This window comes from Pseudophryne corroboree, chromosome 5 (assembly GCF_028390025.1).
Source record: "Pseudophryne corroboree isolate aPseCor3 chromosome 5, aPseCor3.hap2, whole genome shotgun sequence".
In the NCBI taxonomy this organism is placed as follows: domain Eukaryota; kingdom Metazoa; phylum Chordata; class Amphibia; order Anura; family Myobatrachidae; genus Pseudophryne; species Pseudophryne corroboree.
The window spans coordinates 648,382,141-648,406,477 of record NC_086448.1 but is presented as its reverse complement, the minus strand read 5'-3'; the positions used below and the strand labels follow the sequence as shown (position 1 = coordinate 648,406,477).

General features: G+C 48.3%; 1 protein-coding gene across 7 annotated transcripts in view; it reads left to right on the top strand.

Moving 5' to 3' along the window:
* The window catches only part of TRAPPC8 (trafficking protein particle complex subunit 8), a 324,404-nt gene that overhangs the window by 127,297 nt on the left and 172,770 nt on the right, over positions 1-24,337 (top strand). For all 7 annotated transcript variants that reach the window (XM_063923649.1, XM_063923654.1, XM_063923653.1 and 4 more), the window contains one exon: positions 1,580-1,804. In XM_063923649.1, coding sequence (XP_063779719.1) covers positions 1,580-1,804 — 225 coding nt within the window. The remainder of the gene's footprint in view (positions 1-1,579; positions 1,805-24,337) is intronic.

Sequence of the window (24,337 nt, the reverse complement as noted above, 5' to 3'; positions counted from 1 at the left end):
TTCTAAGTACTTCTACATATGCAAGGTTATGAACTAGCTACTGTATATTGTTTATTCCAGGAATGGGTAACAATCTGTTCACCCAGGTTTAGGGTACTGGCAACCAGCTTCTGAAGCGTGTTTCTCTTCTCTGATATGGGCTGATTTGTCAGCGTTGGATGCCGAGATGTTTCTTTGCAGAAACGAGTCTGTATGGAAATATCTCATTATCTCCCCCCTTGATCTGAACATATGGCTTCTACTATCGCGTTTATTTTGCGACAGGAAATCGCAGGTGAAACGTGACTATAGACTGCATTACACCATCAAATCAAACATCATATCCTTTACATAGACAGCCATAATAATCCTCTGTTGTTAAAACCGATAGAACCTGCAGAAAAATCGCATCACAGTAGCAGAAATTAATAGTCGACCAAACCAGTGGTGTGTTTGTGTATGAAAAGGTCTCTAATTCGCCCAGCCTACTCATGGTGCAAAATAAAAGGCTGAAAAGTGTTTTTTTGTGTCACAATTGCATATGATACTTTCTACCAATAGGAAATGATTTTCTAACATCTGTTTCATTTCAGTCTATTTCATAGCAGAGTCTATGTTAAACAAAGCATTCAGTGGTTTTTTTTAGACAGAAAAAATGACTGGTATCACCATCGCAAGACAGTAGACAATATAAACAATGTTTATTAAATCCGAGATTTAGACCTTCTAAATTGCCAGTGATGTCCAGCGATTTGGTTTATAAGTCAAACACAATTCTTAGTAAATGTACCCATAACTATCGGTGCAAATTGCAGTCCCCGTTTTTATTATCAATCCGGACTACGATCTAACCCCATGTCCCAAACTCCTAAAAAGCAAACTTATTAGAGTTTGGCCCTATTGGTTTACGCAATTGATTGTGTAAACCACTTTAAGCCAGCGGAGGAATTCTCTAAAGCGAGGGATCTTCTGATCCCACTTCCGCAGCCTCAGTCTGTCTCTGAATCAGGGCTGTGACTCACAGAGACATCGGTTATCGCTATCGTTGTATCTGTGAGTTATCTTTATTCAATAGGTGGGATATTTTATTCAAAGTGAAAACATCCGCTGTGATAATGACTGTTTATAATTGCGGCTGTACATTGGCTGAATTGAGAAACACTGCTTCAGACGCACACAAGAACAAGACAAGGTCATGAACACATTTTAGGAGGGAAGACCCCCTCGATTACCCAGAGAGCACTGTAAGAAGTATTCATGTGATGATTATGATTTTATTTTCTATACAAAGTCTAAACAAACCTATGTAGAAGCTTGTCTCAGTCTGATTTATTCCATGCCTGCAGATCATTTACTAAGGGCACTGGATGCCGGGAGGTGGCGATGGGCTTAGAAGCATTGGGATGGATGCTTAATGTGTTTTATACTGGCTGTTTTTTCAGATTCCTGTCTGCCTCTGGTATACACACAAAGGAAAATGATTTTATTGTAGATAAGTTAGGTAAAATTCAGTTAATGCAAATCTGCTGTAGTTCCTTTCATGTTTGTTGTAGGCAGGGCCTTGTGGCCTTTTCTCATGTTCTTTTTGTCTTTTACACAGAAAAAACACTCCCTGAGGTGTTACTGCCAGGCAATGCAAGTATACAAAGGGAAAGGCTGGTCATTAGCCGAGGACCACATTAACTTTTTTATTGGTCGTCAGTCAGTTACACTGCGCCAACTGGACAATGCCGTCTCTGCCTTCAGGCATGTTCTAATTAACGACAGCAAACAGCCAGCACTGCAACAAGGGACCTTTCTTAGAGAGTATCTGTATGTGTATAAGGTATGCATCTTGGCCATTGTTTTACATTATCTATCTATCTATCTATCTATCTATCTATCTATCTATCTATCTATCTATCTATCTCTATCTATCTTGTTTACACACAAGTTTCACTGTATTAACAAATCATTTCTGTAGTTTGAGCTTAACTTGTATCTGTTTCAGGAATGTATTACTAAACAGGAGGACAGGAAGTATATTATAATGTCACAATGTAACTGTATTGCAAGAGACCAACCTGAAAGTCAACCGTTCCTTTAAAGAAAGAAAACAAATAAAAATTTTCAGTACCGCAAAGCAATAGCAGACTGCTGTAATGTATCCTACACACCTAGCGATTACACTGACCGATATGAACGATCTCGTTCCTTAATGAACGAGATATCTTTCAGTGTGTATGCAGCAACGATGAACAATGCTCGTCCCTGCGCTCGCTCATCGTTGGTGCTGGGTCGTTTATACATGCATGCCAATATAGACAAACTTGTCCATATTAGCATGCAGAGCTATGGGGCCGGATGTGTAGGGCCCATTAGAAAGCTGATGGTGCAACCATTGATTGCACACAAACTTCAAAGATTATAGTATTCATGTAGATTCAGGCTGTAACTTTAATAAAGAACTTGTGAGATCACTAAGGCATGACGCACTCTGTGCCACTTTAGTTACTTGAAATAAAGCTCATTGGTGAATAGGGTACTAAAACTCCACTGGATGTAGTCCTGACTGCCGGTCACATCTCCCTCTACATCCCGCCCACTTAAAATCCCGACAGTTGACATGCCGAGTAGCAGGGACTGTGCCCACTTGTGGGTGTACACGACACCCATAGAGTGACCGAGCCCGCAGTGTGTCGAGCGTAGCGAGCCCGAAAGGGGCTTGTTGCGTTCGCCTTCCCCTCCTTCCCCGCAACATTAAGTTATAGGATACCGGCAGAGGTATGCTGGTCGCCGGTCATGCATACCTAACCCAAACTCCACACATGGTGATTGGCAATCGGTTTTGTCAATCATTTTATTGGACATATCATCATTGGTTATGGCAACTTATTTTTCTCATACGTCCTAGAGGATGCTGGGGTCCACTTTAGTACCATGGGGTATAGACGGTTCCGCAGGAGCCATGGGCACGTTAAGACTTTTTCAGAGTGTGAACTGGCTCCTTCCTCTATGCCCCTCCTCCAGACCTCAGTTTAGAAAATGTGCCCAGACAGACTGGTCGCACTCTAGTGGAGCTCTACTGAGTTCTACTAAAAGACTTTTGTTTAGGTTTTTTACTTTACAGGGAGACTGCTGGCAACAGTCTCCCTGCTTCGTGGGACTTAGGGGGAAGAAGTAGGAACCAGATTCCTATATAGTTTCATGGGTCTGCTTCTGCTGACAGGACACCATTAGCTCCTAAAGAGTACTGAACACTAGCTGCGGCTATGTGCTCACTCCCACAGCACACCGTCACCCCCCTAACAGAGCCAGAAGTCAGAAGACTGGGGAGTAGTGTTACCGGAGATCTGCAGAGAGGGACCTCCGGTCATTGTGACGGCTTAAGGTACCGCGCAGTGAGCGGGAACGCTGCGCGAGCATGCTATCCATAACACAGAGCGCCCTGGGCAGCATGAACCCTACTCTCACTGGCAAGAGGTAGCATACTATGTTTTACAAGGTCCTACACCCCCGCCAGTATAAAAATCAGTTGTATTGCCTGAGGGGAAGTGCGCCATTACAGGGGGCGGAGCTTCTTCCTCAGACAGCCAGCACACTTCTCAGCGCCATTTTCGCCCAGCAGCAGCAGGGGAAGACACGCTGATCCTCCTCTCCACATCTGACCAAGTATCAGGGTGCAAGAAAGGGGGGGGGGGGTGTAATATATTAGGTGCTAAGACCTATTATTGGCATTATAAGCGCTTGAAAGTCTCTGTGTACAAACGGCACAGGGATTTTTTCTTTTGGCGCTGAGTTGTGGTCTGGCAATTCCTTTTCTGTGTCCCTCTGACAGATTTTACTGTGGGTCTGTCTCCAATAGCCCCGGAGTGTCTGTGGTGTGATTGTGCACGTGTGTGACATGTCTGAGGCAGGGAGCTCTTCCCCTGAGGGACGCAGAGTTGTAATGTGGTGGCGCTGCCGTCGCTCCACGAGCCTGAATGGGTGAAAGAATTACGTGATAGTGTGAATCATATTAGTAAGAGATTGGATAAGTCTGAGTCTCATGCAGAAAACTGGAGAAAATCCGTGGAAGACATGATTTTTATAGTTCTGCCTTCTCATCCACAGGGGACCCCTCTGGGTCACAAAAAAGGTCATTTGCACAAGTAGTACAAACTGATACCGACACGGACTCTGATTCCTGTGTCGACACTAGTGATTCCAGGGGAATAGATCCAAAGTTAGCAAAATACATTCAATACATGATTGTTGCTATAAAGGAGGTATTAGAAGTTACCGAGCCCCCTCCTTTACCACAGGAGAAGGCTTACTTTAATAAAGAGAAGAAAACTAATGTAACTTTCCCTCCATCTCATGAACTGAACAGTCTCTTTGAGGGAGTCTGGTCAAACCCTGAAAAGAAATTTCAGATTCCCAAAAGAATTCAGGCAGCTTACCCTTTTCCTGCAGAGGACAGGAAAAGGTGGGAATCACCCCCCCATTTTAGACAGTGCCCTGTCACGGTTAACAAAAAAGGTGATTCTCCCTGCGCCTGGGATGGCTTCACTAAAGGAGCCGGCAGACCGTAAGTTGGAGACTACGTTGAAATCTATTTATGTGACCAATGGGACGCTACTCAGGCCTACCATTGCCTGTGCGTGGGTGAGTAGTGCTATTGAAAAGTGGTCAGAAAACTGGTCATCAGACATTGACACGATAGATAGAGACGAGGAACTCCTAACTTTAGGTCATATCAAAGACGCTGCTGCGTATATGCTGGAAGCCATGAAAGATATTGGTCTCTTGGGACCAAGAGCCGCTACCATGGCAATTTCATTACGTAGGGCGTTGTGGATTCGCCAATGGAACGCAGATGCAGACTCCAAAAGGAATATGGAGGCTCTCCCGTATAAAGGCGAGGCCTTGTTTGGAGATGGGCTGGATGCCTTAGTTTCTCTAACGTCCTAGAGGATGCTGGGGACTCCGTAAGGATCATGGGGAATAGACGGGCTCCGCAGGAGATAGGGCATTTTAAGAAAGCTTTGGATTCTGGGTGTGCACTGGCTCCTCCCTCTATGACCCTCCTCCAGACCTCAGTTTTAGACTGTGCCCAGAGGATGAAGGGCGCACTGCAGGGAGCTCTCGAGTTCTTTGCTACAGAAAACATTTTTGTTTGGATTTTTACTTTTTCACAGGGAGCACTACTGGCAACAGGCTCCCTGCATCGAGGGACTGAGGAGAGAGGAGCAGACCTTCTTAGCTGATAGGATCTGCTTCCTCGGCTACTGGACACCATTAGTTTCAGAGGGGGTGAACACAGGTTCATCCTGGGCATCCACCCCCGGAGCCACGCCGCCGTTCTCCTCACAGAGCCAGAAGAACAGAAGCAAGAAGACGTCTCAGGCGGCAGAAGCCTTCAGCTTCACAGAGGTAACGCACAGCACTGCAGCTGTGTGTCATTGCTCCACATCACCTCACACACTCCGGTCACTGTATGGGTGCAGGGCGCAGGGGGGGCACCCTCGGCAGCAATAATAACACCTCTTAGATGGCAAATAGGTATATACATGTACAGCTGGGCACTGTACATGTATATAATTGAGCCCCCGCCATTTTACACGATTTTGAGCGGGACAGAAGCCCGCCGCCGAGGGGGCGGGGCTTCTCTCTCAGCACTCACCAGCGCCATTTCTCTCTCCACAGAACGCTGAGAGGAAGCTCCCCGGACTCTCCTCTGCTTACACACGGTGAAGGGAGTTTAAAAAGAGAGGGGGAGGGGGCACATAATTGGCGGAATAAAGTATAATACAGCGCTGCTGGGGAAAAGCATTCTGTGTTGGTCTCCAGGTTGTTGCGCTGGGGTATGTGCTGGCATACTCTCTCTCTGTCTCTCCAAAGGGCCTTTCAGGGGATACGGTCTTCAGAAAAAGTTTCCCTGGGTGTGTGCAGTGTCGGTACGTGTGTGTCGCCATGTTTGATGAGGAAGGCTCGCTTAATGTGGAGGGGGAGTGCTTGAATGTCAGGTCGCCGTCTGCAACGCCGACACCGGACTGGGTGGATATGCTGAATGTCTTGAATGCAAATGTAAATCTCCTGCATAAAAGATTAGACAAGGCTGAAGCTAGGGATCAGTCAGGTAGCCAGTCCGTGCCTGTCCCTGTGGTGCCAGGACCTTCAGGGTATCAAAAGCGCCCCATATCCCAGGTCGCTGACACAGATACCGACACAGATACTGACTCTAGTGTCGACTATGAGGATGCAAAATTACAGCCGAAGGTGGCAAACGGTATTAGGTACATGATTATTGCCATAAAAGAGGTTTTGCATATCACGGAGGAACCCCTTGTTCCTGGCACGAGGGTTCACATGTATAAAGGGAAAAAGCTTGAGGTCACGTTTCCGTCCTCATTTGAGCTAAGCGAATTATGCGAAAAGGCTTGGGAATCTCCGGATAGGAGACTCCATGTTCCCAAAAGGATTCTCATGGCGTATCCTTTTCCACAGAAGGATCGGATACGATGGGAATCTGCGCCTAAAGTAGACAAGGCGCTGACACGCTTATCCAAGAAGGTGGCACTGCCTTCTCCGGATACTGCTTCCCTCAAGGATCCTGCTGATCGCAAGCAGGAAATTACCTTGAAGCACATTTACACACATTCAGGAACTATAGTTAGGCCGGCCATGGCGTCGGCCTGGGTTTGTAGTGCTGTCGTGGCATGGGCAGACTCCTTATCTACGGAGATGGACACCTTAGATAGGGATACCATTCTAATGACCATGGAGCATATCAGATATGAGGGATGCTCAGAGAGACATTTGTTTACTAAGCTCTAGAATAAACGCTATGTCTATTTCTGCTAGGCGGCTCTTGTGGACCCGACAGTGGACGGGAGACGCCGACTCAAAGCGGCATATGGAGTCATTGCCTTACAAGGGGGAGGAGTTGTTTGGAGAAGGCCTCTCGGACCTAGTGTCTACTGCTACGGCCGGTAAATCAAATTTTTTACCTTATGTTCCCCCGCAGCATTCTAAGAAGGTACCACATTATCAAATGCAGTCTTTTCGTTCCAATAAAAACAAGAAGGTACGAGGATCGTCCTTCGTTGTCAGAGGTAAAGGCAAGGGAAAAAAGCTGCACTCAGCTAGTTCCCAGGAGCAGAAGTCCTCCCCTACTTCCGCAAAGTCCACAGCATGATGCTGGGGCTTTCCGGGGGAAGGGTCAGATCAAGTGGGGGCACGTCTTCGTCTTTTCAGCCACGTCTGGGTTCAATCACAGGTGGATCCCTGGGCAATAGAGATTGTTTCCCAGGGATACAGACTGGAATTCGAAGACATGCCCCCTCGCCGGTTTTTCAAATCGGCTCTGCCGGCTTCCCCGTCAGAGAGGGAGCTAGTGTTAGCGGCAAGTCACAAATTGTACATTCAACAGGTGATAATCAAGGTTCCTCATCTCCAGCAAGGAGAGGGTTATTATTCATCCCTGTTTGTGGTACCGAAACCGGACGGTTCGGTCAGACCCATTCTAAATCTAAAATCCCTGAACCTGTACTTGAAGAGGTTCAAGTTCAAAATGGAATCGCTCAGAATGGTCATCGCCAGCCTGGAGGGAGGGGATTGGATGGTGTCTCGGGACATAAAGGATGCGTACCTTCATGTTCCGATTTTCCCCCCTCACCAGGCGTTTCTGAGATTTGCAGTACAGGATTGTCACTACCAATTTCAGACGTTGCTGTTTGGGCTTTCCACGGCCCCGAGAATTTTCACCAAGGTAATGGCGGAAATGATGGTGTTCCTGCGCGAGCAGGGAGTCACAATTATCCCGTACTTGGACGATCTCCTTATAAAGGCGAGATCTCGGGAGAAGTTGCTGGACAGCGTGTCTCTGTCCGTGAAGACGTTGCAGATGCACGGCTGGATTCTCAATTTACCGAAATCCCAGCTAGTACCTGCAACGCGTCTGACCTTTTTGGGCCTGATTCTAGACACAGACCAAAAAAAGAGTTTTTCTTCCGGTGGAGAAGGCTCAGGAGCTCATAGCCCTGGTCAGGAACCTTTTAAAGCCAAAAAAGGTTTCGGTGCATCATTGCACAAAGGTTCTGGGGAAGATGGTGGCTTCATACGAGGCCATCCCCTTCGGCAGGTTCCATGCGAGGACTTTCCAATGGGACCTATTGGACAAATGGTCCGGGTCCCATCTACATATGCAGAAACGGATCACCCTGTCTCCCAGGGCCAGGGTATTTCTCCTATGGTGGCTGCACAGTGCTCACCTCCTAGAGGGTTGCAGGTTCGGCATTCAGGACTGGATCCTGGTGACCACGGACGCGAGCCTCCGAGGTTGGGGGGCTGTCTCACTGGGAAGAAATTTCCAAGGTCTCTGGTCAAGCCTAGAGACTTGTCTCCACATCAATGTCCTGGAGTTAAGGGCCATTTACAACTCCCTACGCCAGGCGGAGGAGTGGCTTCAGAACAAACCGGTTCTGATTCAGTCGGACAATATCACGGCAGTGGCTCATGTAAACCGCCAAGGCGGCACAAGGAGCAGAGTGGCCATGGCAGAGGCGACCAGGATTCTGCGCTGGGCGGAAGGCCATGTAAGCGCACTATCAGCAGTGTTCATCCCGGGGGTGGACAACTGGGAGGCGGACTTCCTCAGCAGGCACGGCCTGCATCCGGGAGAGTGGGGACTTCATCAAGAAGTCTTCACACAGATCGTGGATTGGTGGGGACTGCCTCAAATAGACATGATGGCGTCCCGTCACAACAAAAAGCTAAAGAGGTATTGCGCCAGGTGAAGAGACCCTCAGGCGGTAGCGGTAGATGCTCTGGTGACACCATGGGTGTTCAGATCTGTCTGTGTTTCCTCCTCTGCCTCTCATACCCAAGGTGTTGAGATTAATAAGACTAAGAAGGGTCAGAACAATTCTCACTGTTCCAGATTGGCCAAGGAGGACTTGGTATCCGGATCTGCAAGAGTTGCTCACAGAAGATCCGTGGCCTCTTCCTCTAAGGCAGGACCTGCTGCAGCAGGGGCCCTGTCTGTTCCAAGACTTACCGCGGCTGCGTTTGACGGCATGGCGGTTGAATGCCGGATCCTAGCAGAAAAAGGGATTCCGGAGGAGGTCATTCCTACCCTAATCAAGGCTAGGAAGGATGTGACATCGAAACATTATCACCGTATGTGGCGGAAATATGTTTCTTGGTGTGAGGCCAGAGCTGCTCCTACGGAGGAGTTCCATTTGGGCCGTCTGCTTCACTTCCTTCAAACGGGAGTGAATTTGGGCCTAAAATTAGGGTCCATAAAGGTCCAGATTTCGGCCTTATCCATTTTCTTTCAAAGAGAATTGGCTTCTCTTCCTGAAGTACAGACTTTTGTGAAGGGAGTGCTGCATATTCAGCCTCCCTTTGTACCTCCGGTGGCGCCTTGGGATCTTAACGTGGTATTAAGTTTCCTCAAGTCACCTTGGTTTGAACCACTCAAAACAGTGGAGTTGAAATACCTCACTTGGAAAGTGGTCATGTTGTTGGCCTTAGCTTCTGCAAGGCGTGTTTCGGAATTAGCGGCTTTATCATATATAAGCCCATACCTGATTTTTCACGTGGATAGGGCAGAGTTGAGGACTCGTCCTCAATTTCTGCCCAAGGTGGTCTCATCTTTTGATATGAACCAACCTATTGTGGCTACACAGGACCTGGAGGACTCAGAGTCCCTGGATGTGGTCAGGGCTTTGAAGATTTACGTGACCAGAACAGCTAGGATCAGGAAGACTGAAGCTCTGTTTGTTCTGTATGCGGCCAACAAGGTTGGCGCTCCTGCTTCAAAGCAGACAATTGCTCGCTGGATCTGTAACACGATTCAGCAGGCGCATTCTACGGCAGGATTGCCATTGCCTAAATCGATTAAGGCCCATTCCACTAGGAAGGTGGGCTCTTCTTGGGCGGCTGCACGAGGTGTCTCGGCACTACAACTGTGCCGAGCTGCTACTTGGTCGGGGTCAAACACCTTTGCAAAGTTCTATAAGTTTGATACCCTGGCTTAGGAGGAGCTCCTGTTTGCTCAATCTTTGCTGCAGCGTCATCCGCACTCCCGCCCGTTTGGGAGCTTTGGTATAATCCCCATGGTCCTTACGGAGTCCCCAGCATCCTCTAGGATTTTAGAGAAAATAGGATATTACTTACCGGTAAATCTGTTTCTCGTAGTCCGTAGAGGATGCTGGACGTCCGTCCCAAGTGCGGACTTCTACTGCAAAACTTGTATATAGTTATTGCTTACATAAGGGTTATAGTTGGTCGGTCTTGAACCGAGGCTATGTTACTTGTTCATACTGTTAACTGGGTAGTTTATCACAGGTTATACGGTGTGATTGGTGTGGCTGGTATGAATCTCGCCCTTAGGTTACATAAATCCTTTCCTCGTACTGTTCATATCCTCTGGGCACAGTTTCTCTAACTGAGGTCTGGAGGAGGGACATAGAGGGAGGAGCCAGTGCACACCCAGAATCCAAAGCTTTTTTAAAGTGCCCTATCTTCTGCGGAGCCCGTCTATTCCCCATGGTCCTTACGGAGTCCCCAGCATCCTCTACGGACTACGAGAAATAGATTTACCGGTAAGTAAAATCCTATTTTCTGTGGCTACCGCAGGTAAGTCAACATTTTTGCCTAATGCTTCTGCGCCGGCGAAAAAGACGCATCACTCTCAGATGCAGTCCTTTCGGCCCAATAAATACAAAAAGGGTAAAGGTTCCCCTTTCTTTGCGGGTAAAGGAAGGGGAAAAGGTAAAAAGTCCACAGCGTTTCCAGGATCACAGGAACAGAAATCAACCTCTGCTTCTACCAAATCTTCAGCATGACGCTGGGGCTCCCTAGCGGGAGTCCGCTCAGATGGGGGCACGTCTGAAGCTCTTCAGTCAGATATTTTTTTTTTTTTATTCAATATTTTTTTATTGGTTTTTCTTTTTGCAATTAAACAATACAACAAAACTACCAGACAAACATACAGTATTCCAGATAAGGGAATACGCAGATTCCCATCCGAAAAAATTCAATCACAGCATGTGAGATGTGCAGGCTTATCTCTTGAATATACATTTATAAATCAGGAGAAGTGACCTATATGGAGACAAATTATTCAGATATAGTAATCATGTATATCTCAAAAACTAACCAACCAGCCAACTATATTTGTACAACACATAACCTCAAACACGGGCAAATGGGTGGCTGGCCGTGGCCCCATGGGCGATACACGAGAGGGAAAAACAACGCTGTCAGTATAGACCCACCTACATAATTCAACACATTCCCCATGGTACATGTCCCATCCCTCCATCCCATCCTCATATTGGCCACACTGTAGCAAGTAATCAGTCACCATGGTTCGTTGAATTAGAAGAGCTGATCCATCTGCCCCATAGGTCGTGATACTTTTTCCTTGCTATTCTGGCCATCTATACATATTTTTCGTGAGCAGCCGTTTCATTGACAAGCGAAACCCATGACTGTACTGTGGGAGCATCTTTAGCCAACCATAGTCTAGCGACACACACCTTAGCTAAAGCAAACAGATTAATCAGATATCGTCTGCTAGGAGCATCCAGGGCCTCTTCCTCCAAAGCCGACAACACACACACCACCGGAGTACACACATCCAATGGAATACCAGTCGACACCATAACGTTAATAATACCAGACCAAAACACTGCCATCCTGGGGCAAAGCCAAATAATGTGCCAAAAATCAGCATCCAAACTGCCACATTTAGGACATCTGGTAGTATGAGTACCGCCCATGAGGGCCAATCTCACTGGTGTCATGTACACTCTGTGTATAATAAACAATTGGATTTGCTGATATCCAGTGGTGGTGGTAGATAATCACGGGGAGCATAGAGCATTCTCCCATACCTCGTCAGAAATTGTTCCCAGGTCTGATTCCCATTTATTTCTAAGAGAGGATAATGGGTCAGAGTAGTGAGACCGGAGCATACTTGTATAAATACTGGATACCAAATGCCCGTTACCCAGATTCTGTAAAAAGTGACTTGACTGTTGAGGCTAGAATCTTCGGAGGGGTATTAGAAAACTGTACATTAATCGCATGTCTCAGTTGCAAATAACGGTAAAAATAAGAGGAGGGTGAATTATAGTCCTGTTGGAGCTGCTGGAAAGATTTCAATATATCGCCATTATACAATTGCCCCAGGGATGTTACCCCCCACCTACCCCACACCGCCCTAGCATGGAGCGAGGCTAATTCTGGGAAACCAAGGACATTTTCTAACGGAGTGTCTGGGTCTATACCCTGGCCCAGCAGTATAGTATGTACCTGCTTCCATACAAGAGTTGCCTGTTTTATTATAGGGACTTTAGACAATTTAGTATTCCCACAGAGTAACAACTGCAATGGCGTGCCATCAGGATACTCCTGCAGAAACATTTGTGAGTGTAAGGTGAGATTGTCTGAGTCAGACATCCACTCCCAGATATGCGCTAATTGCGCTGCATAATAGTAAAATTTAAAAACAGGGAGGGCCAGGCCTCTCGTCAGTCTTGGTCTAGACAGGGTGTCAATCTTCAACCGTGCTCTCCTGCTAGCCCAAATCAAGGAAGATAGTAGGCTGTCAATTTGCCTGAATACTTTTAAGCCAATATATATAGGTGACTGCTGAAGGACATAGAGGAGCTTAGGGACGTACACCATTTTCACTAAGTTGACCCTACCAGTAATAGTCAGAGGCAAAGCTCCCCAAACCTTAATTTTCGAGCGGAGATAAACAATCTGTGGCATAATATTAAGAGAAACATAAGTACAAGGGTCATTCGATACCCAAATACCCAGATACTTAAAGGAGTCTACCCATTTAAGCGGGATTTGAATCAGTGGGGCTACCGGGATTGGACCCTTAAGTGGAGTGATATTGGATTTGTCCCAATTAATTTTGAGCCCGGAGAATTGTCCATAGGTATTGATCATATCCAGAATTATCGGCATAGAGGAGACATAATCCTGAACAAATAGCAAGAGATCATCAGCATATAATGCTATTCTATCTTCTCTTGCGCCCACCTTAATACCCATAATATCGGGACTAGCTCTAATCAAACATGCCAGTGGCTCAATAGCAACGGCGAACAATGTGGGGGAGGGAGGGCAACCCTGTCTCGTTCCCCTGGACAAAGGGAAGGAATGTGATACGTATCCGTTCACCGAGACTCTGGCCATGGGCAGAGAATAGAGCAATCTAACATATTTGATAAAATTGGGACCCATGCCAAATCTACTCATGGTTTCCCATAGGAAGGTCCACTCCACCGAATCAAAGGCCTTTGCGGCATCTAAAGAGGCTACAACAGAAGAGCAGGCCTCCCTACGAGAAACCTGAAAATGAGTGAACAAACGCCTTAAATTAACAGCAGTGGACTTACCAGGCATAAAGCCTGTTTGGTCCTGGTGAATGATTTGGGTTATAACCCAATTGAATCTGGAAGCCAGGACCTTGGCCAGGATTTTAATATCCAAGGGTAGCAGAGAGAGAGGACGATATGACTCAACCCTCTTGGGGTCTTTATCTGGCTTGGGAATCACTATAATCAATGCCTCCGCCATAGAAGGGGGAAGCATATTTTGCTCAAATATAGTATTAAGTAGATTAAGCAACTGAGGGGCGAAGAATCTAGCGTGTTTCTTATACAACTCCGATGGAATACCATCAAGGCCGGAGGCCTTAACATCTGGAGATGTGGTGATCGCTGCCTCTACCTCCTCCAACGACAGAGGAGCATCAAGAAGAGCTCTAGCCTCACTGGAGATACAGGGCAACTGGATTCGATCCAAGTAATTACACAATTCTAGCAGGGAACATGTTAGTGTGGAGCTATATAACGCTATATAATATGATACAAATTCCGTGACAATTTGGGGGGTGCGGTCTAAAACCGTCCTGGCCGAGTTCACAACCTCTAGCACCGTATGAGAGGAACGGTCCCCCCTTGCAAGATTAGCCAAATAAGAGCTCGGTCTATTCCCTGTAGCGTAGTGAACATGCGAGGAGAATAGAAGCCTGTGCTGGGTTTTCCCCCATAGATACTCCTTCCATTCTCTCTGAGCAATGGCGCAAGTCTAATTTAGAGTTGTCCAAGCCATCCCGTATGTATACCATCTCAGAAGCAATAACCCGAGCCTCCAGCTCAGCCTCATGTTTCTTAAAAAAGGATTTAAGACTACCCACTCTTTTGATCAAAGTCCCTCTCAGGAAAGCTTTAAAGGTATCCCACAATAAGGAGATGTCGGTAGTGTCCGTATGTGAATTAAAAAATTCTAGCCAGCTAGCTTCCAATTCGGATCCCTCACCCATATGCGTGAGCCAGAAGGGGTTAAATTTCCATACTGCTTGGCCCCTCTGACAGCTTAAGTCAATATGTACCGATACAGGGGAGTGATCCGAAATGCCCCTAGTCTCATATTTACCACCATGTATCATAGGCAGGAGCTCCCGAGTGAGGAGAGCCAAGTCTATCCTAGAGAAGGAAGTGTGGGAGTGTGAGAAACACGAATATTGCCTCAGGTCAGGATATTTCAATCTCCAGGGATCGACCAAGCCCAGCTCAGAGACAGTATCTGCAAATGGAGACAGCTTCGGCTATGGGTTGGAGGATGCCGTGGATAACCTATCCAGTTCATGGTTTAAGACATTGTTAAAGTCACCCATACATATAGCAGCCACCACCGAGGATGCAGCCATGAAGGTAGATTCCTTTTTAAGAACGACAGGCGAGTAAGGAGGGGGGACATACACAGCTAGCAACAGTAAAGGAACGGAGTTGATTTTACATTTTAGAAACACATATCTCCCCCCATTGATCTGTTTGTACACTATCAAACAAGAAAGGAACAGACTTTCTAATCAGAATCGACACTCCCCGGGACGCCGTGGTATGCAATGGAATGGTATCCGTGCAATGGAAAGCCCACCCCACCCACGGCTTTTTAAGGGACATAAGTCTAGTGCCTACCAAGTGGGTCTTCATTAAACAGATTACCTCCTATGCATATTGTTTGATCTGTCTAAAGGGGGGTACACACGGAGCTAGATTGCTTAGATTTTAAGCACGGATCTGCCGTGTGTATGCCCTCCAGCGATAGCGATGCGCGGCCCATAGCTATCGCCGGTGCTAGATTGAGCCTGCATGCAGGCTCAATCTAGCGGGTCGCTCACTTCACCGTTGTGTGAAGTGAGCGGCCCCCTGTCGGCTTTCCCCCTCGCTCAGCACATCGCGCTGTGCTGAGTGGGGATAGAGATGTGTGCTGAGCGGTCTGTGTTAAGATCGCTCAGCACACATCTCTCCCGTGAGTACCCCCCTTAAGAAGTACCAGGGAACGCTTGATTTTGTCATTGATCCCCTTCACATTCCAGGACAGTAACCTAACCAGAGCCATAACAGAGCACTTTTAATGATGAAACAGATGACCCGCGACCAGCTACCTCCAGCACACGTCCACCCACCCATACCCGTGAGCAGCTGCAACAGAAGCACATCAGAAACAAGCACATTGCACATCAGAGAATAAAAACAAAACAATACTTTCTTAACATAACCCCCACCCCCACCCCGTATACCACTGAAAACTTGCAGCATACCGGATTCCCTAACAAACAACTCTCCCAAAGGACAAACAGTAACGACTAAGGCAAGAAATACCTTTTACACATTTTACAAAGTCAAAAAGAAAACAAACCCAAAAGGGTGCCAAGAAGTCAATGACCTTGCGGCAGGAGCAACCTCCAGCTAAATTCAAGTCCCCCCTAGGGCCGTCAGAACAGCCCCATCTAAAGAACTATTTTGGACCATACATCGGGACAGAGAGATACCCCGGCGGCCCTGAGAGTAACATATAGAGCTAAACGAGGATGCCAGTTCAGGGCAACAGGAGGCAGATATAGGGACATAAGTGAGCACCGTAACATATTAGCGAAAGCATAATAACAGTTCTAAAGACATCCCAGCATTTACCCCGCCAACATTGATCACACATCCCTCCCAGAAACCCAATGCTTGAGTTCAGTCAGCGGCCAACGCCCGCCGTGCCGGAAAGCGTCTGTCTAGCCACACTGAAGCCTCACGGGGAGTCAAGAAGAATTTAGTTTCTCCATCCGAAACCACCCGCAGTTTAGACGGAAAGAGCATGGCATAGGGGATATTCAGTTCACGCAGCATGCATTTCACAGGGACAAACTGAGCTCTATCCTTTTGCACGTCAATAGCGAAATCCGGAAAGACTGAAATCGGAGAACCGTTCCACTTGAGGGGGCCCCTAGTGCGGGCCAATTTCAGAATCGCATCCCTATCCCGGTAATGAAGCAGCTTGGCAATAAATGTACGGGGAGGTGCCCCAAACGCGTCCAACAGCCACTTCTCAAGAAATTTTTCAGGGGAGGCACCCTCCTCTTTCTCAGGGAGTCCAACTAAGCGGACGTTGTTCCGCCTCAATTTCTCTAACGTCCTAGTGGATGCTGGGGACTCCGAAAGGACCATGGGGAATAGCGGTTCCGCAGGAGACTGGGCACAAAAGTAAAAAGCTTTAGGACTACCTGGTGTGCACTGGCTCCTCCCCCTATGACCCTCCTCCAAGCCTCAGTTAGATTTTTGTGCCCGAACGAGACGGGTGCAGGCTAAGGGGCTCTCCTGAGCTGCTTAGTGTAAAAGTTTAAAGTAGGTTTTTTATTTTCAGTGAGACCTGCTGGCAACAGGCTTACTGCACCGAGGGACTAAGGGGAGAAGAAGCGAACTCACCTGCGTGCAGAGTGGATTGGGCTTCTTAGGCTACTGGACATTAGCTCCAGAGGGACGATCACAGGCCCAGCCATGGATGGGTCCCAGAGCCGCGCCGCCGTCCCCCTTACAGAGCCAGAAGACGGAAGAGGTCCGGAAAATCGGCGGCAGAAGACGTCCTGTCTTCAATAAGGTAGCGCACAGCACTGCAGCTGTGCGCCATTGCTCTCAGCACACTTCACACTCCGGTCACTGAGGGTGCAGGGCGCTGGGGGGGGCGCCCTGAGACGCAATAAAAACACCTTTTTTGGCAAAAAATACATCACATATAGCTCCTGGGCTATATGGATGTATTTAACCCCTGCCTATTTTTACATAAAAAAGCGGGAGAAAGGCCGCCGAAAAAGGGGCGGAGCCTATCTCCTCAGCACACTGGCGCCATTTTTTCCTCACAGCTCCGTTGGAGGAAGGCTCCCTGACTCTCCCCTGCAGTCCTGCACTACAGAAACAGGGTAAAACAAGAGAGGGGGGGCACTAAATTGGCATATAAATATATACAGCAGCTATATTAGGGAAAAACACTTATATAAGGTTATCCCTGTATATATATATATATAGCGCTCTGGTGTGTGCTGGCAAACTCTCCCTCTGTCTCCCCAAAGGGCTAGTGGGGTCCTGTCCTCTATCAGAGCATTCCCTGTGTGTGTGCTGTGTGTCGGTACGTTGTGTCGACATGTATGAGGAGGAAAATGGTGTGGAGGCGGAGCAATTGCCTGTGTTAGTGATGTCACCCCCTAGGGAGTCGACACCTGACTGGATGGTCTTATGGAAAGAATTACGTGATAGTGTCGGCACTTTACAAAAGACTGTTGACGACATGAGACAGCCGGCAAATCAGTTAATACCTGTACAGGCGTCTCAAACACCGTCAGGGGCTCTAAAGCGCCCGTTACCTCAGGTGGTCGACACAGACCCAGACACGGACACTGACTCCAGTGTCGACGGTGAGGAAACAAACGTATTTTCCAGTAGGGCCACACGTTACATGATCACGGCAATGAAGGAGGTTTTGAACATTTCTGATACTACAAGTACCACAAAAAAGGGTATTATGTGGGGTGTGAAAAAACTACCCGTAGTTTTTCCCGAATCAGATGAATTAAATGAGGTGTGTGATGAAGCGTGGGTTTCCCCCGATAAAAAACTGCTAATTTCTAAAAAAGTTATTGGCATTATACCCTTTCCCGCCAGAGGTTAGGGCGCGTTGGGAAACACCCCCTAGCGTAGATAAGGCGCTTACACGCTTATCAAAACAAGTGGCGTTACCGTCCCCAGATACGGCCGCCCTCAAGGAACCAGCTGATAGGAAGCTGGAAAATATCCTTAAAAGTATATACACACATACTGGTATTATACTGCGACCAGCAATCGCCTCAGCCTGGATGTGCAGTGCTGGGGTGGCTTGGTCGGATTCCCTGACTGAAAATATTGATACCCTGGACAGGGACAATATATTGTTGACTATAGAGCATTTAAAGGATGCATTTCTATATATGCGAGATGCACAGAGGGATATTTGCACTCTGGCATCAAGAGTAAGTGCGATGTCCATTTCTGCCAGAAGAGGATTATGGACACGACAGTGGTCAGGGGATGCGGATTCCAAACGGCATATGGAAGTATTGCCGTATAAAAGGGAGGAGTTATTTGGGGTCGGTCTATCGGACCTGGTGGCCACGGCAACGGCTGGAAAATCCACCTTTTTACCCCAAGTCACCTCGCAGCAGAAAAAGATACCGTCTTTTCAGGCTCAGTCCTTTCGTCCCCATAAGGGCAAGCGGGCAAAAGGCCACTCATATCTGCCCCGGGGCAGAGGAAGGGGTAAAAGACTGCAGCAGACAGCCTCTTCCCACGAACAGAAGCCCTCCCCCGCTTCTGCCAAGTCCTCAGCATGACGCTGGGGCCTTACAAGCGGACTCGGGCACGGTGGGGGCCCGTCTCAAGAATTTCAGCGCGCAGTGGGCTCACTCGCAAGTGGACCCCTGGATCCTGCAGGTAGTATCTCAGGGGTACAAATTGGAATTCGAGACGTCTCCCCCTCGCCGGTTCCTGAAGTCTGCTTTACCAACGTCTCCCCCCGACAGGGAGGCGGTATTGGAAGCCATTCACAAGCTGTATTCCCAGCAGGTGATAATCAAGGTACCCCTCCTACAACAGGGAAAGGGGTATTATTCCACGCTGTTTGTGGTACCGAAGCCGGACGGCTCGGTGAGACCCATTTTAAATCTGAAATCCTTGAACACTTACATAAAAAGGTTCAAGTTCAAGATGGAGTCACTCAGAGCAGTGATAGCGAACCTGGAAGAAGGGGGCTATATGGTTTCTCTGGACATCAAGGATGCTTACCTCCATGTCCCAATTTGCCCTTCTCACCAAGGGTACCTCAGGTTTGTGGTACAGAACTGTCACTATCAGTTTCAGACGCTGCCGTTTGGATTGTCCACGGCACCCCGGGTCTTTACCAAGGTAATGGCCGAAATGATGATTCTTCTTCGAAGAAAAGGCGTCTTAATTATCCCTTACTTGGACGATCTCCTGATAAGGGCAAGGTCCAGAGAACAGTTAGAGGTCGGAGTAGCACTATCTCAAGTAGTACTACGACAGCACGGATGGATTCTAAATATTCCAAAATCGCAGCCGATTCCGACGACACGTCTGCTGTTCCTAGGGATGATTCTGGACACAGTACAGAAAAAGGTGTTTCTCCCGGAGGAGAAAGCCAAGGAGTTATCCGACCTAGTCAGGAACCTCCTAAGACCAGGCCAAGTGTCAGTACATCAATGCACAAGGGTCCTGGGAAAGATGGTGGCTTCTTACGAAGCGATTCCATTCGGCAGATTCCACGCAAGAACTTTTCAGTGGGATCTGCTGGACAAATGGTCCGGATCGCATCTTCAAATGCATCAGCGGATAACCCTGTCTCCAAGGACAAGGGTGTCTCTCCTGTGGTGGTTACAGAGTGCTCATCTCCTAGAGGGCCGCAGATTCGGCATTCAGGATTGGGTCCTGGTGACCACGGATGCCAGCCTGAGAGGCTGGGGAGCAGTCACACAGGGAAGAAATTTCCAGGGCTTGTGGTCAAGCATGGAAACGTCACTTCACATAAATATCCTGGAACTAAGGGCCATTTACAATGCCCTAAGTCAGGCAAGACCTCTGCTTCAGGGTCAGCCGGTGTTGATCCAGTCGGACAACATCACGGCAGTCGCCCACGTAAACAGACAGGGCGGCACAAGAAGCAGGAGGGCAATGATGGAAGTGGCAAGGATTCTTCGCTGGGCGGAGAATCATGTGATAGCACTGTCAGCAGTGTTCATTCCGGGAGTGGACAACTGGGAAGCAGACTTCCTCAGCAGACACGATCTTCACCCGGGGGAGTGGGGACTTCACCCAGAAGTCTTCCACATGATTGTGAACCGTTGGGAAAAACCAAAGGTGGACATGATGGCGTCCCGCCTCAACAAAAAACTGGACAGATATTGCGCCAGGTCAAGGGACCCTCAGGCAATAGCTGTGGACGCTCTGGTAACACCGTGGGTGTACCAGTCAGTGTATGTGTTCCCTCCTCTTCCTCTCATACCAAAAGTACTGAGAATCATAAGAAGGAGAGGAGTAAAGACTATACTCGTGGCTCCGGATTGGCCAAGAAGGACTTGGTACCCGGAAATTCAAGAGATGCTCACGGAAGACCCGTGGCCTCTACCTCTAAGAAAGGACCTGCTCCAGCAGGGACCATGTCTGTTCCAAGACTTACCGCAGCTGCGTTTGACGGCATGGCGGTTGAACGCCGGATCCTGAAGGAAAAAGGCATTCCGGATGAAGTCATCCCTACCCTGATCAAAGCCAGGAAGGATGTAACCGTACAACATTATCACTGTATTTGGCGTAAATATGTTGCGTGGTGCGAGGCCAGGAAGGCCCCTACGGAGGAATTTCAACTGGGTCGTTTCCTGCAATTCCTGCAAACAGGACTGTCTATGGGCCTCAAATTAGGGTCCATTAAGGTTCAAATTTCGGCCCTGTCAATATTCTTCCAAAAAGAACTGGCTTCTGTTCCTGAAGTTCAGACGTTTTTTCAAGGGAGTACTGCATATACAGCCTCCTTTTGTGCCTCCAGTGGCACCTTGGGATCTCAATGTAGTTTTGGGATTCCTAAAATCACATTGGTTTGAACCACTCACCACTGTGGACTTAAAATATCTCACATGGAAAGTGGTAATGCTGTTAGCCCTGGCTTCAGCCAGGCGTGTCTCAGAATTGGCGGCTTTATCCTATAAAAGCCCTTACCTAATTTTTCATACGGACAGGGCAGAATTGAGGACTCGTCCTCAATTTCTCCCTAAGGTGGTTTCAGCTTTTCACTTGAACCAGCCTATTGTGGTGCCTGCGGCTACTAGGGACTTGGAGGATTCCAAGTTGCTGGACGTAGTCAGGGCCCTGAAAATGTATGTTTCCAGGACGGCTGGAGTCAGAAAATCTGATTCGCTGTTTATCCTGTATGCACCCAACAAGCTGGGTGCTCCTGCTTCTAAGCAGATGATTGCTCGTTGGATTTGTAGTACAATTCAGCTTGCACATTCTGTGGCAGGCCTGCCACAGCCTAAATCTGTAAAAGCCCATTCCACACGGAAAGTGGGCTCATCTTGGGCGGCTGCCCGAGGGGTCTCGGCTTTACAACTTTGCCGAGCAGCTACTTGGTCAGGGGCAAACACGTTTGCTAAATTCTGCAAATTTGATACCCTGGCTGAGGAGGACCTGGAGTTCTCTCATTCGGTGCTGCAGAGTCATCCGCACTCTCCCGCCCGTTTGGGAGCTTTGGTATAATCCCCATGGTCCTTTCGGAGTCTCCAGCATCCACTAGGACGTTAGAGAAAATAAGAATTTACTTACCGATAATTCTATTTCTCATAGTCCGTAGTGGATGCTGGGCGCCCATCCCAAGTGCGGATTGTCTGCATTACTTGTACATAGTTATTGTTACAAAATCGGGTTATTGTTGTTGTGAGCCATCTTTTCAGAGGCTCCTTCTGTTATCATGCTGTTAACTGGGTTCAGATCACAAGTTGTACGGTGTGATTGGTGTGGCTGGTATGAGTCTTACCCGGGATTCAAAATCCTTCCTTATTGTGTACGCTCGTCCGGGCACAGTATCCTAACTGAGGCTTGGAGGAGGGTCATAGGGGGAGGAGCCAGTGCACACCAGGTAGTCCTAAAGCTTTTTACTTTTGTGCCCAGTCTCCTGCGGAGCCGCTATTCCCCATGGTCCTTTCGGAGTCCCCAGCATCCACTACGGACTATGAGAAATAGAATTATCGGTAAGTAAATTCTTATTTTCCCCTCCATATCTGTCATCTTTTTTTTACCTCGAACATCTCCGACTCCAGGGCAGAAGTACGTCTGCCAAGTGGCGTAACCGTGTCCTGCAATGTGGATACGCGCGTTTCCACTTCACCGACTCTCTCTCGCACCCGCTGAAGGTCCTGAGGAATAATAGATAAGTCCGCCTGGACCTGACCGATCCTGTCTGCCAAGCGGGCTTTGCTGGCCGTGACCGCATCCAGCACCTTTTGCAATGCCGCATCCGTAGCCTCCGCAGAAGAGGAGCTAGCCGACAGAGAAGGCGGCGATGAGGTCGACTGTACCTCCCCCCCCCCCCCCCCCCTGCTGGGACCGTGTCGGAGGGTTTCTAGCAAATTTCTCTAACTTCTCCGCAGCCGCGGCAGATTGATGTTGTTTGACCATTACAGCCAAGCCGGTGACAGAGCAAGGAATTATAGTATATCAGAACTGTCCAGGTGCTACGTGTGTAACTATAAAGTATATCAAAACTGCCCAGCTGCCGCCTATGGATATATAGTATATCAAAACTGTCCAGTGGGTGCTTATGGAGAGGGTAGTATAACAAATCCGTCCAGGTACAGCCTGTCTAGATGCTGCCCGGAAGTATCTGCTGAGGGCCAACAGGATAATGTAACGATTGCCTCTCACTGTGTCCCAGTATATGTAATATAGCAGGCAACAGGGCAGCCCAGCAAAGGAGCCACTAGCAGCTTATATATAATGTAGGGAGATCTGAAGACAAGGATGCTCCCACACGTCTCCCCTAGGGCAAGCTCCGTCCCCCCAGCAGTGTAAGTGCCTCTCCAAGAGGCAGACAGGGGAGTAGAGTAGGAGCTGCAGCGATAAGCAGGAGATCGGCGGCGGGACCCGCGGCAGTGCTGTAGCAGGGGTCAGGCAGAGCGCTCACCAGTGCTTCCGCGCCTCCGCTCCACACAGCGGCAGCAGGAGCGGAGCGGCAGCAGGAGGCAGCCACCAGGCACAGTCTCCAGCGCGGGGAAAGGAGAGCGGCGGCTCACGTGGTGTAACTGGCCCTGGCGCCCCGCTCACACAAACAGTCCGGCTGCAGCGGGAATTGAACGTACAGTTCACACAGGTATTGGGGCTATTTTCGGGCCCAGGGGGGGACACAGGATCTGGTTTTCGGATATTGAAGCTGGAGAGCCACAGAGCCTGTGTGCTACTCCATGTCCGCCTTGGCCACGCCCCTCTTCAGTCAGATTTGGGTTCAATCTGGCCTGGACCCGTGGGTCTTACAAATAGTGTCCCACGGGTACAAGCTGGAGTTTCAAGACATTCCCCCATGCCGATTTTTCAAATCGGCCTTTCCAGCTTCTGTCCCAGACAGGGAAGTGGTATCTGCAGCAATACAAAAATTGTGTCAGGATCAAGTCATTGTCCTGGTTCCCTTGTCGCAACAAGGAGTAGGGTTTTATTCAAGCCTTTTTCGTAGTTCCGAAGCCGGATGGCTCAGTCAGACCGATTCTAAATCTGAAAACGCTGAATCTCTACCTGCAAAGGTTCAAATTGAAGATGGAATCTCTGAGGGCAGTGATTTCCAGTCTGGAGGAAAAAGACTTCATAGTGTCAGTGTACATACAAGATGCCTACTTACATGTTCCTATCTATCCTCCACATCAAGCTTATCTGAGATTCGCAGTGCAGGATTGTCATTACCAATTTCAGACGTTGCCGTTCGGGCTATCCACGGCACCGAGGGTATTTACCAAGGTGATGGCGGAGGTGATGGTCCTCTTTCGACAGCAAGGAGTCCATATAATCCCTTACCTGGACGATCTCCTGATAAAAGCAAGGTCCAGGGAAAGGTTGGTGCAGAGCATTGCACTCTCCCTGACAGTACTTCAACAGCACGGTTGGATCATAATTTTCCAAAGTCATAGTTGGAACCGTTGACAAGATTATCGTTTCTGGGGATGATACTGGACACAGAAGTACAGAGGGTATTTCTTCCAGTGGAAAAGGTTCTGGAAATCCAGAGAATGGTCAAACAAATTCTGAAACCAACAAAAGTGTCGATTCATCAATGCATTCGGTTGTTGAGGAAGATGGTAGCGGCCTACGAGGCCCTACAGTTTGGCCGATTCCATGCCAGAGTATTCCAGTGGGACCTGTTGGACCAGTGATCCCATCTACACATGCATCAGAGGATAATGCTGTCATCCAAAGCCAGAATTTCGCTCCTGTGGTGGCTACACAGTTCTCACCTC